Source organism: Zalophus californianus, chromosome 11, assembly GCF_009762305.2.
Source record: "Zalophus californianus isolate mZalCal1 chromosome 11, mZalCal1.pri.v2, whole genome shotgun sequence".
Classification (NCBI taxonomy): domain Eukaryota; kingdom Metazoa; phylum Chordata; class Mammalia; order Carnivora; family Otariidae; genus Zalophus; species Zalophus californianus.
The window spans coordinates 102,196,832-102,211,542 of NC_045605.1; the positions used below are offsets into that span (position 1 = coordinate 102,196,832).

Consider the following 14,711-nt stretch of genomic DNA (forward strand, 5'->3'; position numbering starts at 1 on the left):
CACAGCGAGAGAGGGAACACAAGCAGGGGGAGTGGGAGAGGGAGAAGCAGGCTCCCCGCCCAGCAAGGAGCCCGATGTGGGACTCGATCCCAGGACCCCGGGTATCATGACCTGAGCCGAAGGCAGACGCTTAATGACTGAGCCACCCAGGTGCCCCGCTTATGGATTTTAGATCATAGAAATGTTAACATCATGAAAAGGTAAAAAAGAAAATGAAAGACAAAAAAAAAAAAAAATAACATGTGGACTTGTCTTTGTCTTTCTTCAACTCTTTTCCTTTTTGTAGCTGGTGGCTGGGTTCTCCAGCTTTCCAGATGCAGACCGAACACCATGCGGGTCACGACTTAAGGGATCTCCTTGTCCCTGAGAGAATGGGATGTTGGGAACAAAAGTCCTTTTCATGACATATAAGGAAGCCCTGTTCATGTACTTATATGACAGCAGATTGTAACATTGAGAATATAATTTAGTTGTCAGGAAAACCAATAATAGGCCTTCAATTCAGATGCTTGGAATTTTTTTTTACTGTGAATTGATTTTTTACTGTGAACTTGATTTCCAAGTTCGCTTTAAAATTACACCATCACATTCTTGTCACAACTGGCATTTTTAGAAAATGCAATAAAAATGCTTAGCTGGAACTTTTATTCTGAGTACTGGATTGAAAATATCTATTACGCATGAATAATTATATATACATATGCATATACATATAAACACAAGGGGACAAAATATATGATGACATATATATGTTTCTCTTCTGAGGAATCTTCCCAGCATGAAAAAATTACTGTTCTCTTGTGTTATAAGCAAATACTTTTAAGGCTTGACCTCATTAAAGTAACTAAAACATTAATTTATGGAAGAATCGGCAAAGATGGATTTGTGGATTTACTTGATGCCAAGAGAGACGGTTTTCTTTAGGTCCCTGTCTCCTCCTGGGGTTTTTTGTTTCTGGTCAAGTCCCTTTAGTTATCTCTGCTGCTATTCTTCAGCCAAACCCAAAGAAATGAATAAATAAACGTCTTTGGATTTCACATGTATTTGATTTAGCCTGTTCTGCTTATTAGAAGGACACCTGAAAAAAAAATCACCTAGTGGAATCAGGTTCCTACAACTGAGCATTTATTGGCAGTGTTGTGGGCCATGCCAGCCTCCCAGGCCATCTCAACAGGCCTCTTGCAGGCACCCTCATCAAACAGCACTCTTTGCCTGATATGTTTCTTGGAGATTCAGCGTTTGGGGAATCCGGAGAGCTGCAGATTTTAGGTGGCTGACACTGCGCGAACGCCCCGTGGGCTCTCTAAATCAGTAGGAAAGTGAAGGCACCTGAGAGTGGGATGCCATATAAATTCACTTACGGCCGGCCCCGCTTCCTGTTTCCTGAGGAGTGCTGGCTGGGGGTCTGCTCAGATGAAGGTCTCTGTGGCTTTAGGGGTCTGGACGCTCCTTGCTGCCTTGATTTGGCCTTGCACCGAGAGCATCTATGGTAAATGGCCAGTTCTGGAGAACACTTCCTTGGAAGGGTTATGATCACTTTCCATGCAGGGACTGTCCTCTGGAAGAGATTGGATCTTACAATTAGGTAGAAGAGAAATACTTTTGGGTCAAGAAGAGTCGAGTCAGTATACTGAGGTCATCTGGGGTGGGAGGCCCAGGGCCCTGGGACCATCTGTGGTGGGGGACTCAAGGGCATTGGGACCATTTGGGGTTGGGGGGCGCAGGGTGTCAGGGCCATCTGGGCTCAGGGTAGGAGGGCATTGATGCCTGGCTGTGATCCACGGTGCTGGGGTCCAAGGAAGATTCTACTTCAGCCAATTTGTGTAGCAGCTACAGGTGCTCCTCAGGCTTTCCCTCAAATAATTTCTCAACTTCTTGAGACATGGCCTCATAATGTCAGACTGAAATGACTCTAATGTAGTATGAAAAAAATGAAACCAGAAACCCAGACTTCCTGTAGGTCCATGTCCACTTACCTTTTGACTATCTTTAAACTCTCTTTTTTTCCTTTGGGAAGGATCTTCCTGAGAATCTTATCTAGGTGATGCTAGGATAATATTTCAAACACATGGAGCAATTTGGAGCTTACTATCACTGAGGTAAAACACCTGCCTTCTCCAATGCCACTTTCCCCCCAAAACCTCTCCCTGAATTTTCTTACTTTCTTGATGATTTATTTGTAAAGAACAAAAACTTACAGGCTTAAGTAGTTGGAATCTCTCGCTTGTGACATATGAATATATTTTCACGCTGGGAAGATTTCGATCCTCCAAAGCATTTAAGAATATCCTGAATGCCAAGATCTCCTGGTTCTGTTACTGTTTTGGGAGCTTTCCTAGTCAAGGTTTGAACCTCTAGCTACTCTTTTCATTGTGTGTTCCTGACTTTCTATGATTAATTTGTAATGGATGTATAAGTGAGCGCCACTCCTACAGGAAAGAAGATAATAGACAATTAGTCCCTCTGGCTTTGCTCAGAGTCATGTTAGACTTATTTGTGAGAAGTAGGAGATACAAAATATTGAGGGCAGATGGTCATTTTTAAAGACACTTGTTTGACTGTATAAGTGAGCGCCAATCCTACAGGAAAGAAGATAATAGACAATTAGTCCCTCTGGCTTTGCTCAGAGTCATGTTAGACTTATTTGTGAGAAGTAGGAGATACAAAATATTGAGGGCAACTACCTGCTGTCAATTCCTAAACTGATGCAAGATTCATCTACTGGGAGATAATCTACTGAGCTTTGCCGTGGGAAAATCCTCCTCCAGCTCCTAGTATTTCTACAGCTACCACAGAGGGGCAGTTTACTAAGTAAATCTGTGAAGAGAAGATGGTCAAAATCAGTCACGGGTATGGTTTGTGCTTAATGGCACAGGAAATTTAATTTTTAGATGATATGCAAACTCCAGTTATAATGTTTGGCATGTGGTGTATTATTGAGATCGGCATGAATAATGGAAAACATCCATGACAAATTATCCTAATTGCTTTAGGAAGGAAATCTTGCTTCCTGATAATTTTTCTGACCACAGATCTGTTCACATATGTCTTCCAAAGGCAGCCTTTAAGCAAGGCTTTCAACTTGGAGCCCCTGACCAATTTACTCATCACTTTATGTCCTTTCTGCAGGAGACAATGGCTAATCAATCATCATCATACCTGAGCACTACTGAATGTACTTCTGTTGCTTTGCGCCCCCCCTCTTTTTTCCCCCCTTCTGTCTTTAAAGACGTGCTGGTGGGGGATAGGAGGCGCTGATCAGACTTCAGCAGTGACTGAATTACTTATTTATGGATACTGCTTTATTTACTTCCAGGTTTTGTTAGACTCCAAGGAGAGAATTGACATGTAAGTGCTTTGGTTGTGGCTATATTTGGAACACATACAGTAACTAGGAGACCTTTGAGAGTATAGGAAATTCATCTTAAATGTCATCTCAAACCATTGCAGCTTAACTTTCCCGTAACTGGCTAGAATTGGCACCTTGGGTGCATGTTCACTTGAACCTGTTTGGCCCAGTTCCACATAGTGATCTGAGGCTCTGAGCACACTCAAGTCAAATTGCCAGAACTTAATGTTCAACCCGACTGTGAGTCTCCAGTTTCGGTGGCCTTCACTGATTAATGAATAAATTGCATTGCAGTTTTTTAACCAGTTTTTAAAAAATCTAATAATTGGGTATCTACAGAATTCAAGCCCTGTCCAGCCAGCTGTGAGAAGACTGCCATCCTAAAGGTTGGATGGCCAGTCGGACTTTCACTTGGTAAAGGGGAACTGCTGCATGCATGTGGTACTATCAACGAGGACTACAATTCAAATTATATATATTCAACACTTACTGGATTCTGTGCATCTGTGAATATATAATTTTAAAAAGATTTTATTTATTTCTTAGAGAGAGAGAGAGATTGAGAGAACAAGTGGGAGGAGGGGCAGAGGGAGAAGCAGACTCGCCATGGAGCAAAGAGCCCACCATGGGACTCGATCCCAGGACCCTGGGATCATGACCTGAGCTGAAGGGAGACGCTTAACCAACTGAGTCACCCAGGTGCCCCTGCAGCTGTGAAATAAAGATAACTAAGAAATGAAATCCATGTTTAATACATTTATCCTAGGTTGGATGACAGGTTGTGTTTGAGTTACTTCCATTAATGTCAAAATAGGAAGATAAGATTTAAACCCAATGACTTTCACTTTTGGAGAACATGAGGAGGCTGTATTGGTTGAAATGTAGAGTCATATATTGGGTTTTGATTCTCATGCCTTAGGAACTGTAGGGCAGGTTCTAGCTATCTAAGAATAGTCTCTGTTTGGAAAAAATCTTTTAAAAAAATGCTTATCTCTCCCTGGAACTTTGTATCGGTAGATATATATAAGGTTTGTCTTGTCTTTGACTCGCTTCTTGGTTGTTTTCAGATCACTTTATATGTATAATATATTTTCCATGTTATATAGAAGTTGATTATATAAATACATTACAATTTATTCCTTCCTTCAGCTGTTGGTCATTAGGCCTGAAGTATTTTTGTTCATTTACATTTATTTTTATTGTTGACATATATTTGCAATTCATTTATTGCAACCATCTTGTTGCTTTTTGTCCTTGTTTGCTTTGTTGTTTTGTCTCTTTCCCCTCCTGCTTTTTCACCTTCTCCTAAATTGTTTGAAATTTGTTTTTCTCCTTCATTCTGTTTTGTTCTCTAATTTGGAAGTCTTGTAATCTTATTAGTTTTTTTTCCCCAACTACTAATCATGCCTCTTTAAACACTAAAGCTAATAAATCTGTATTTTCTTTCTGAACAATAGTTTCCCAGACTTCGGGGAAACAAGCTGAGGGTTTTAGAGGGGAGGGGGGCGGGGGGATGGGTGAGCCCCGTGATGGGTATTTCTTTCTCCTTAACTTTGATCATCCCCTAAGAAACTCTGGTTAATGTCCGTCTGGCGCACTTGGTCAGAATCCAGCACATTTTTACTTCTACAGGATACATTAATCCATTAGAAATAGTAATGATTCCTAACTGAAGATTTCAATGTAGAGGGTAAGAATAGGTTTTACAGAAAATTTTCACAGAACTTGAGTGGATTTTCTCTCTTCAGATTCTTCCCTCTATGGCTCTGATCATCTCTGGTTCCAGTTGCTGCAGATATGGGTCGTACTCTTCCACTCTTTTTCCTTCTCTCCAAAAAGCATTCCTGGGGATATATCGCTCTTCTTCGAATGCATTGCAATTTACTTCCGTCGCTTATGTGTAGCCCTAGATACATCACCCTCTTTGGGATCTAGTTTCTTTAAGAGGAGGCAGGGGGCTAGAAGATTGTGATTTTCTTATTCTTATGTGTCGATTTTCTTCCCTGTGAAATAATTGAAGTCTAGTTATTTGAGGATATAATGATGAAGATATTTTGGAAACTAATGGTGATGTGAACACCTTATATGTGCTGTTTGTAAAGCCTTGATTATCTTTGTCGGAGAACGGAATACTTTTTATTTAATCACAAAGGGCATAGCTGAATATTCTTTGAATTCTTCCCTGAGATAAATACGTGTCTGATGCTTTCTCCTATGATTCTTTCTGCAGTGAAAGTAAGTTGTTCTGTGGACTGGGTGATGATCTCGGTTAGCCCGTGTGGGTACAGCAGCAATCTGTATATATTTGCTGATGAATTACATCTGGGATCGGGTTGCCCCGTGACTCGGATACAAACATACGCATATGATTTCATATACCCTGTACATGACTGTGGGATCAGGATAAAGGTGAGAATAGTGATTATTTATCAAAATGACTTCTAAATAGTTTTTTAGACCTTTATACCTGGCAATAAAATTGTCTTTTTTGTTTTGTTTTAAAGAACAAATTTTGCTTCTAGTTATCATAACTTATGGGTAGACAACGACACAGTTCCTTTACTTATCATTCACTGGACATTGGGCCGTCTGTGTGCACAGGACCTGAGAACACACATTTCCAGACTGGTTAGGAAGCCGATTTTAAGTTGTCCTTAGGCTACGCTTGTATTTCACCAAAGCTTAGCAGACAATTTTAAGTTCCATTTGATACTCCTAGTGGGAAAGGTCACAGTTCCTGGAAAGGCATATATCCTATTCATTGGATCATTTGAGCTGCCTGTGCTCTAGGGATGTGTGTCCATATAAGCAAGTAGATTTTCACTGGGATAAAATCTGTTACTTATTCTTCTGGGCATAAATCTTCAACTGTATTATTATCCTGGAATATTCTCTTTTCATGGAGTCCCATATTTAAAAGTTATATTCATACAACAAGGACATTTTGGGCCAATGACTAATTGTAATAGTCACCCACAAATAAGGTGTTGGCTTTATTAGAAATGAGGAAAAGGAATGAAGCTCTAGAAGGCGGGATGGGTTAGCCCGGTGATGGGTACTAAGGAGGGCACATACTGCATGGAGCACTGGTGTTATATGCAAGCAATGAATCGTGGAATACTACATCAAACTGATGATGTACTGTATGGTGACTAGCATAACATAATAAAAAAAAATCTTCCATTAATGAATCATAAACATGGCTCTCATTGGCAGTTTAGGTTTGCTCCTATGTACTACTGAGATTTTTTTCCAGGCACAAGAGGTATTTATACGCTCTTACAGATAATACTCCTGTTCTGTCCCAGTGGATTGTCAGAACTTCGTATATACATAAAAGTGACAGTAGTCAACTTTGAGATCTTAAATGTTTTCTACTTCCTACGCAAATGTATGTATGCCTCCCCTATTATTAGAAGTACCTTCTACTTAAACTTTCTTCTCCCCTAGGTTGTTTCAGAGGATACTCTCCTTTTTCAAACAGAGATGTACTTTAACCCTAGGAATCTACATTGTGACCATCAGAAGATCCCTTTGGAATGTTCTGCCTCTAGGTGAGTCCAATAGACCAGACTTCTTTGGAATGTATCTGCTTCACCTTTACTTAAAGATGCTTCTGGGGAAACATGAACTTTAGACTTGATTCCCTCATAAGCATACATCCAAACACGAAATTAGCATTTCTAAAAATACTGAATACTTTTATTTTTAAATGTAATATTCATTTTAGAATCAAAACATACAATCTAGTGTAACTAGGTCATTTTGCAGCAACTGAATTACAAAGCAGAATCATTAGATACTGAGTCACCTTAATAAGTGGAAGAATCAAGCCTGATACTAGTTTTCAATGTCTCCTCCTTCATAATACTCTAATACATCTTACAGTTTAATTCCATGTTAATAGAGTAAATTATTAAAAAGAGAACATGAGTTCTTCATTTTAATACTAACTCATGGAAATGCATGAAAGGAAAGGGTTATCAACCTAAGCATTAAATGCACTTTGCTTGCAGTTTTGTGGAACTGAGACATTGAATCCTAAAGGGACCCCACATGAACTTTGAGACCAAGTGGAATGATGTATCCTGAAACACTTTAATATTTACATTCAGTGTTATGAGTTATAAATCTTGTCACTGTAATATTTACATTGAGTGTTATTAGTTACAAATCTTGGAAAAAATGTTATCCTTGTTTCGTATATGGAAATAGTTGACATAAAAAAAAGAAGGTAGAGCTCAGAGCAAACGTGTAGTATTTTTGCAGGGGAGAATTTTTTTTTTTTTTTTTAAGTAGACTCCATGTCCAGTGTGGAGCCCAGTGCCGGGCTTGAACTCATGACCCTGAGATCAAGACCTGAGCTGAAGTCAAGAGTCAGATGCTCAAAAGACTGAGCCACCCAGGCACCCCTGGTATTTTTTTTTTATTGTGGTAAAATACATGTAAGATGAAATTTATCATTTTAACCATTTTTAGGTGTAAAGTTCAGTGCCATTATGTACACTCATATTGTTAAATACTCTTGATACTCTTTTTTTAAATTTTTTATTGTTGTGTTAATCAGCATATATTACATCATTAGTTTTTTCAATACTTTTTTATTGTTGTGTTAATCACCATACATTACATCATTAGTTTTTGATGTGTTCCATGATTCATTGTTTGTGCATAACACCCAGTGCTCCATGCAGAATGTGCCCTCTTTAATACCCATCACCAGGCTAACCCATCTCCCCACTCCCCTACCCTCTAGAACCCTCAGTTTGTTTTTCAGAGTCCATTGTCTCTCATGGTTCGTCTCCGCCTCTGACTTACTCCCCCTGGCATTTCTGCTTTGATAGTGATTTCTATGTTGTTTGCAGCTCATCTTCCTTAGAAAAAAATGAAAAGTAGGCCAGCAAATATATACAATGAAGTTACCGGTGCATATGTTTTACTGCTGTACGCACACACACACACACACACACACACACACCCTTTACCACCAGTACATTGGATTAAACTTTTGACAGCTTTTACTTACTGTTCTTAGGATTCACTTGTCTGAATCCATTTTACTGGGCACTTGGGTACTTTACTAAAGCAAGCATTTCAAATCCCCTGCTATCCAGAGGGTGTAGGCACTGTGCCACATCCCTAAATCACTGTACTCAAAAGAGCCACAGTGGTACAGTGGTAAAAATAACTTAGACCCAAGTATAGACTCAGAGAGACCAGGTACCATGTATACCAACAATATCTGCTCCTCTGTGTTTTTGTTTTTTGTTTTTGTTTTTTAGGAAATCGGTGTGGCTTACACCAGTTTCTACAGAAAATGAAACAAAATTGGACCCCAGTCCCTTTATTGCTGACTTTGAGACCACACCGGAAGAACTAGGCTTACTAAGTTCAAGTCAGACGGGTTTCCTCCTCAAGGAGGAATGGAGACTTGGAACTGGTGTCATGAATTTTGTTGGAAAAACTGTTTTTTGTATTAAAAAAAAGTTGGTATAAATCTTTTCTTAGGTATCTTATCCCTAAAAATCCCTAATTCAGTGAAGGTCCTGATTCAGGGAAGGTATATTTTTCATTTTTTTATTCATTAGGGATATAGCTTATTAATTTAATGTTAACTATTAGGTAATTTATACTACCCATTTAAATTTTATTTTCTGTTTTATACGGTAGAACAAAATGTTCTCAATGACAATAATTTGATCCAATTGATATGAACCTTTGAGAAATATGTTCTAAATATTTTTTAGTAAAAGTAAAGAATAGGGAGAAGTATCTAAATGTGCCAGAGACTTAATTTGTGCAGAGTCTAAAATTTAACATACTCTCAGGACAAAGTCCTTTTGTGTGAAGACACTTTAACTCTTGTGGCTTTCCTAATTAATCGGTAAAGTTAATTCCTAAAAAGAATTCAATGTATATCATATATGATTACTTATTGCAGAAGGAAATTAGATTCATATTCTAGAATTTAAATAAGCACATTCTTAACTGAAACTTGATGTCAGATTTTCTGTTCTCTCCCTGATGTGATTTTTCCACACTTGAAATAATTGGTGGATTGAGGTGGTCAAGGGTAGTATCCTCCCATCATAGTATCATCTTCACATAATCACTTATCACCAGCTACCTTGACATCTTTTCCCTAAAGAGGGAGTCTTCCCATGTAATAGACAAAAAAGTCACTCCTGACTTCTGGGATATTTCTTATATCAATTATGAGAATGGAGCTATGCCATTTGTTATTCAATCGCTTTGTAAATGTATATTTTGGGTGTTACGTGAGCCTGGAATCTGATTTTGCCAAGGTATTTTTCATTAAGCTATTTTCCTTAAATTCTGCTATTATACCATTTTCAAGAAAATGCTGCTTATAGTTGTTTACCTGTCAAAGAATTTAAACATTTTCACAGTGGGCATCTACCTTCGACAGTTAATATAAAGCTAAGAGGTAACACTTCTGTGAGGCTTCACATGTATCAGGTAATGTTACCAGCATGTCATGACAACTTACTTAATTCTAATAACCCCAAAGTTATGTATGAATAGTACACCAATTTTACAGATAAAACATAGGTTAAATCATTGGCCCGCTGTTCTTAAAATTGGTGATCTCCTTTTCTTAGAGGAAAAGCTTTCAGCTTTTCACCATTGGGTATGGTGTTCACTATGGGCCTGCTTTATGCAGTCTTTAATATGTGAAGGGGCATTCCATCTGGACCTAATCGGCTGACGGTTTTTTATCATGAAAAGATATTGAATTATTTTGGTTAAGGTGTCCCTTAAATAATTGCCAGTCCTTTTTGAAAATCAAAAAATGGAAATAAAATCACAAGGATGTCTCTGTTGTTAAATGTTCCTCTTGTAAGTTTGTAGCAGGTAGTCTGCCCTGATTCTGCAGAGCATTGTAAGTTTTTGTGTATATGTTCATTCTGTTTCATTCTATGTAAGTGACTGAGGGGTGGATTCATCCAGAACATTTACAAAGCCAATATAATGATAGATGTTTTGTTTTTCAGTTTTGCCAGAGACAAAGCTGGACTTGGTATAATTATAGCTCATCAAGTACTTAGTATTGATTAGTTCATATGCTTAAACGCTGCCTATTTTCTTTTTGAAAATACATTACTGCTTTCCCTGGAAAGTGCACAAGGATGCAAGTGACTGTAGGAATCTTTTCCTGAGAAGTAGGTTTTATGACATGATGGAGTTCCAGATTAATTATAGATAAAAAGAAAAAAAGTTCAACATGCTGAGAATTAGATGCGTAGCTCTTTTAGCTTGATTATGATGGTGTTTACACTTCTATGTATGTTAGCTAAATGTGTAGGACTATACACCCGAAAAAGGAAACTTATTGTATATAAATTTTATTTCGATGAACCTGACATAAAAAAATATGCTAGTCTGGCTACAAGGCACAATAGCTTATCCCATATTAACCTAACTGCATGGAGATACGTTTAATAGTAGATCAGTTAGACTTTTCAACTGGAATTTGTTCTATTAGAAAATGAAAGTTCTTCTGTGAAATATATGCTCTTAAAAGAAAACAAAGTATTGAGAAGCCAATAGAAATTTTGGTGGAGAGATGGAAAGGAGATGGAATCATGAAGTGGTGGGGGCAGGGGGTGGGCAGTAAAGATCCAAAGACGTTTGGACTGAGCCACCCAGGCGTCTTCTACTTCAACCACAGCCCAGCTAGTAGTGAGTCCCTCCCTCCCAAATAGCCCATTAAAAGGCCCCAAAATACCTGGTAAAAACCTGTAGGCTGACTCTGAAAAGGAAGCAAGAGTGACTTGGTGGCTCACTCAGAGAGTGACTTACCGAGAAGCCACTGGAAGATGCTCGGAAGGCTCACTTGGCCACTAAGTTGGGGCAGATCCATCAGGGTGGGATCCCTGTAGATGCACTTCACCTGGGGCTTGCTGCAAACTCTGCCACTCTTTCTTGATAGGCCGCGTGGCTGGAAGTCTAACACCATGGTGGGCTGAGGCGCTGACAATGTATCTGGCAGTGGTCAGGAATGATCCAAGGGAATAGAGTGGAATTTGTGCCCTAAGTATGGTTTATGAGATTTGGCAGATCAAAATACAAGATGCTCAGTTAAACTTGGATTTCTCATAGCATTATTTTTAGTATAATTATATTCCATGCAATATTTGGGACTTATTTTATTTAAGTGATCAAATATCATACGGTGCATACTTATTTTTTAAATTGTTGTTTTCCTGAAATTCAAATTTAGCTGGGACTTCTGAATTTTGTCTGGAAACCTTAGTCCCAAGGAATCCAGCCTGGGCAAAGCAGTATTCTAGCAGTAGAGAATAGAGGGGAGAGAAGTTCTGGAAGGAAGATGCTCACCAAGGCTCTATCTACTCTAGGTCATTTTCACTGTAGAAAAATAACACTGGAGATGAATTTAAAAACTTGTTCAAGGGCCAAAGGGTTGGCTTGATCAATGTCCAGGGCAGCCTTAAAGAATCGTGTGCTGCTGACTGAGGGATCAAAGTGGTCCCACTGAATTAGCCTTGGCAGGTGCCTGGTGTGAACTTGGCAGGTTCTCAGGCAGCCTCTCAAGTGTTGTACCCCCATGTGGACACTAGAGAGAGCAGCCTGGTCAGAAGGAGCCCAGATCTCTGTATTTCAGGCTCCAAGGAAGAGTAAAGGTCTGATTTCCATGCCAGTTGGTGAGAGAGGGGACCCCAGGAGACACAAATGAGGGTGGCATTGAGAAGATGCAGGTTTACGAGCCTCCTAAGGCAGAGGGAAGAGCAATCCTTGCCCAGACCAGGGGGTTAGCAGAAAATCGTGTGAGCAAGAACCCCTAGTCCTGTAACAGAAGGGATAGTTTCCTCTGAAGAATACCGTGGGTAGAAGATGAGGCACTTTATACAGTGGCTTTATCCCAGGAAAAAAGGCAAGGACAGGAAGGTCTGCTGCAAAAGCCAAGTGAGCATCAGTCCCCGCACAGAAACCAGGCGCACTGGAAACCAGCACTCTACATCCACTGGAATCAGGGGGTACTGCACGCCAGTGGGAGACATCTCTGGGAATCTTGAGAGCAGTTCCTCATAATCATTCTCTCTCTAAATAATTGAAGAGGCTCCCCATTTTTATTCATTTATTCTGAATGCATTGCAAAGACCTAAGTTGCTAAGATGTCTACATGTATTCTGTCATTTAATCTTTATATGTACTGTTCTCTAAGGTGGGCACTAGGGTCTTATATTTACAAACGAGACAACTGAAGTCTTAGAGTTTAAGTAACTTCCTTTCAGAGCTCTTCCTCCCCTCTACAGCTCTACATTTAAAACGAGTGTGTTAAAAGGAACTACTTTTTTTTTTTTCATTTACTCATGTTTCTCCCTCTCCTTCCCCGAAGGCACTTTCTTGTCCTTCCCTCCTCCTCCTCTCCCTCCCATTCCCTTCCCCAGCTCCCCCTCCTCTTCTGGCTGCTTCTTCAGTATTCCATTTGCAATGGCTCTGGCTAAAGCGAAGCAGGAGGAACATATTTTTGCTGCCACCCTGTTAGCTATTTCCTCATGATTTACAGTTAGTTTCCCTGTCATCCCTAGCTCCGCAGCATCTGCGGCAGGCTCCGGGGCCTGCCCTGGTCACAGAGCTCCTGCATATTGTTCCTTTTTCCTGACTGCTGGACCTCAGCTCACTCTATATCCAGTGCCCAAGTTCACAGTCTCCCAGAGCTCTCCTTGGGTCATCACACCCGGCCCTCTTTCGTTCTTTTGTGTGACCAAGTTCCCACCTCTGCTCCAGTTTCTAGAACTAGAACCTCACACAGTTTGTTGGGAACATTCTCCTCTTTCTCATAGACTTCCCTTTCCAGGCCTTCCTCACCGGCCCTGCCCTGTGAACTTCCTAAAAATTGCAGTTTGAATCTTCATATGTTATTTATTTCCTTACTGTCTCTTGACTCTGATCGTTCCATCACCTACTTAAGGACACTTATTTCGGATGATTATGTCATGTTAAGCTTAAGAATGAAACTGCAGAAATGGGTTTATTTGAGAATAGTAGAGAATTACAATTTGAGAAAAGCAAACTAAAGCAAACCACAGCCAAGTCAGGAGAACAGAGCGAGGACTGCTCTTTTATAGAGGAAGGTGGGAGGCGCTGGGGAGGGCTGTTATAAACACAAAGTCCATTGGACTGAACAGGGAGTTCCAAGTATAGGGGCTCCTCAGCGTCTGAGTTGTGACTGTCTCTCATTGGCTGGGCTGTTGCTAGAGAAGCACCTTTCTTCCTTGTACTGGGTAGCAACGTAGGTAAAGTAGCTTGAGAACCTAGGTCTCTTCCTATGGGGTCTGCAATCCCTGAGAAGTGGTAGGGTGTGAGAGCTCCCCGCTTTGGCCTCTCAACACCATTTTATTTTAAAGATTAATTGTTAGTTTATTTATTCAGAGACATAGAGCATGAGAGAGAGTGAGCACAAGCAGGGATGAAGGGCAGAGGGACAGGGAGAAGCAGGCTCCTCACTGAGCAGGGAGCCTGACTTGGGGCTGGATCCCAGGACCCTGAGATCGGGACCTGAGCCAAAGGCAGATGGTTCACCAACTGAGCCACCCAGGCACCTTTTTCCAACACCATTTTAAACAAGGTTTCTTTTTATTCATTTTCACAATAATTCATCTTCTAAGCTGGGACACCTCTGAAAGTGGAGGGTGGTGTTATTAAAATCCCACTGGGGGTAACAGGCATCATTCTGACCTCACCCTACCCAGAGCCTGAGGTTTGCACACAGCTTGGCCAGGTACTGGCTAATGTTAGGAAAGCTGGTCATTAACATTTCCATGCCATAGTCTTCTTTTTTTATGAAATTGGGCTAACAGTTGCACCTAGGTCTGGAGTTAGCATGAGGAGGAAGTGGGGCAAGGCATGTAAAGCATTTAGAGTGATGACTGCTACATGGTAATCATTTAATGTATTTAAACAACAATTTTTTAAAAAGATTTTTATTTATTTATTTGACAGAGAGAGACACACTGAGAGAGGGAACACAAGCAAGGGGAGTGGGAGAGGGAGAAGCAGGCTTCCCGCTGAGCAGGGAGCCGGATACGGGGCTCGATCCCAGGACCCTGGGATCATGACCTGAGCCGAAGGCAGACACTTAACTGACTGAGCCAACCAGGCACCCCTTTAAACAACAATTTGCATAATTTTTGTATCTATAATGTTGGCAACTTAACTAGCCTTTCTAAGCCTGTAAGAATCGAATGTGATGATGCATGTGACGCCTCTCCCTCGTCCAGACATTGCTCTTACTGACTTCGTTCTTTGTTCTTCGAAATAACTGTTCAATCCCCATCCTGCAATGCTTTCTCACCCATCTACCTATATTTCCTGC

At 40.3% G+C, this 14,711-nt stretch overlaps 1 protein-coding gene across 1 annotated transcript; it reads left to right on the forward strand.

Moving 5' to 3' along the window:
* Positions 1 to 1,413: 1,413 nt before the first annotated feature.
* OOSP2 (oocyte secreted protein 2) lies at positions 1,414 to 12,998 on the forward strand. Its single transcript, XM_027577845.1, has 5 exons — positions 1,414 to 1,489; positions 5,580 to 5,758; positions 6,800 to 6,903; positions 8,632 to 8,744; positions 12,925 to 12,998. Exons 1-5 carry the CDS (start codon positions 1,414 to 1,416, stop codon positions 12,996 to 12,998), a joined length of 546 nt encoding a protein of 181 aa, XP_027433646.1.
* Positions 12,999 to 14,711: the final 1,713 nt, after the last annotated feature.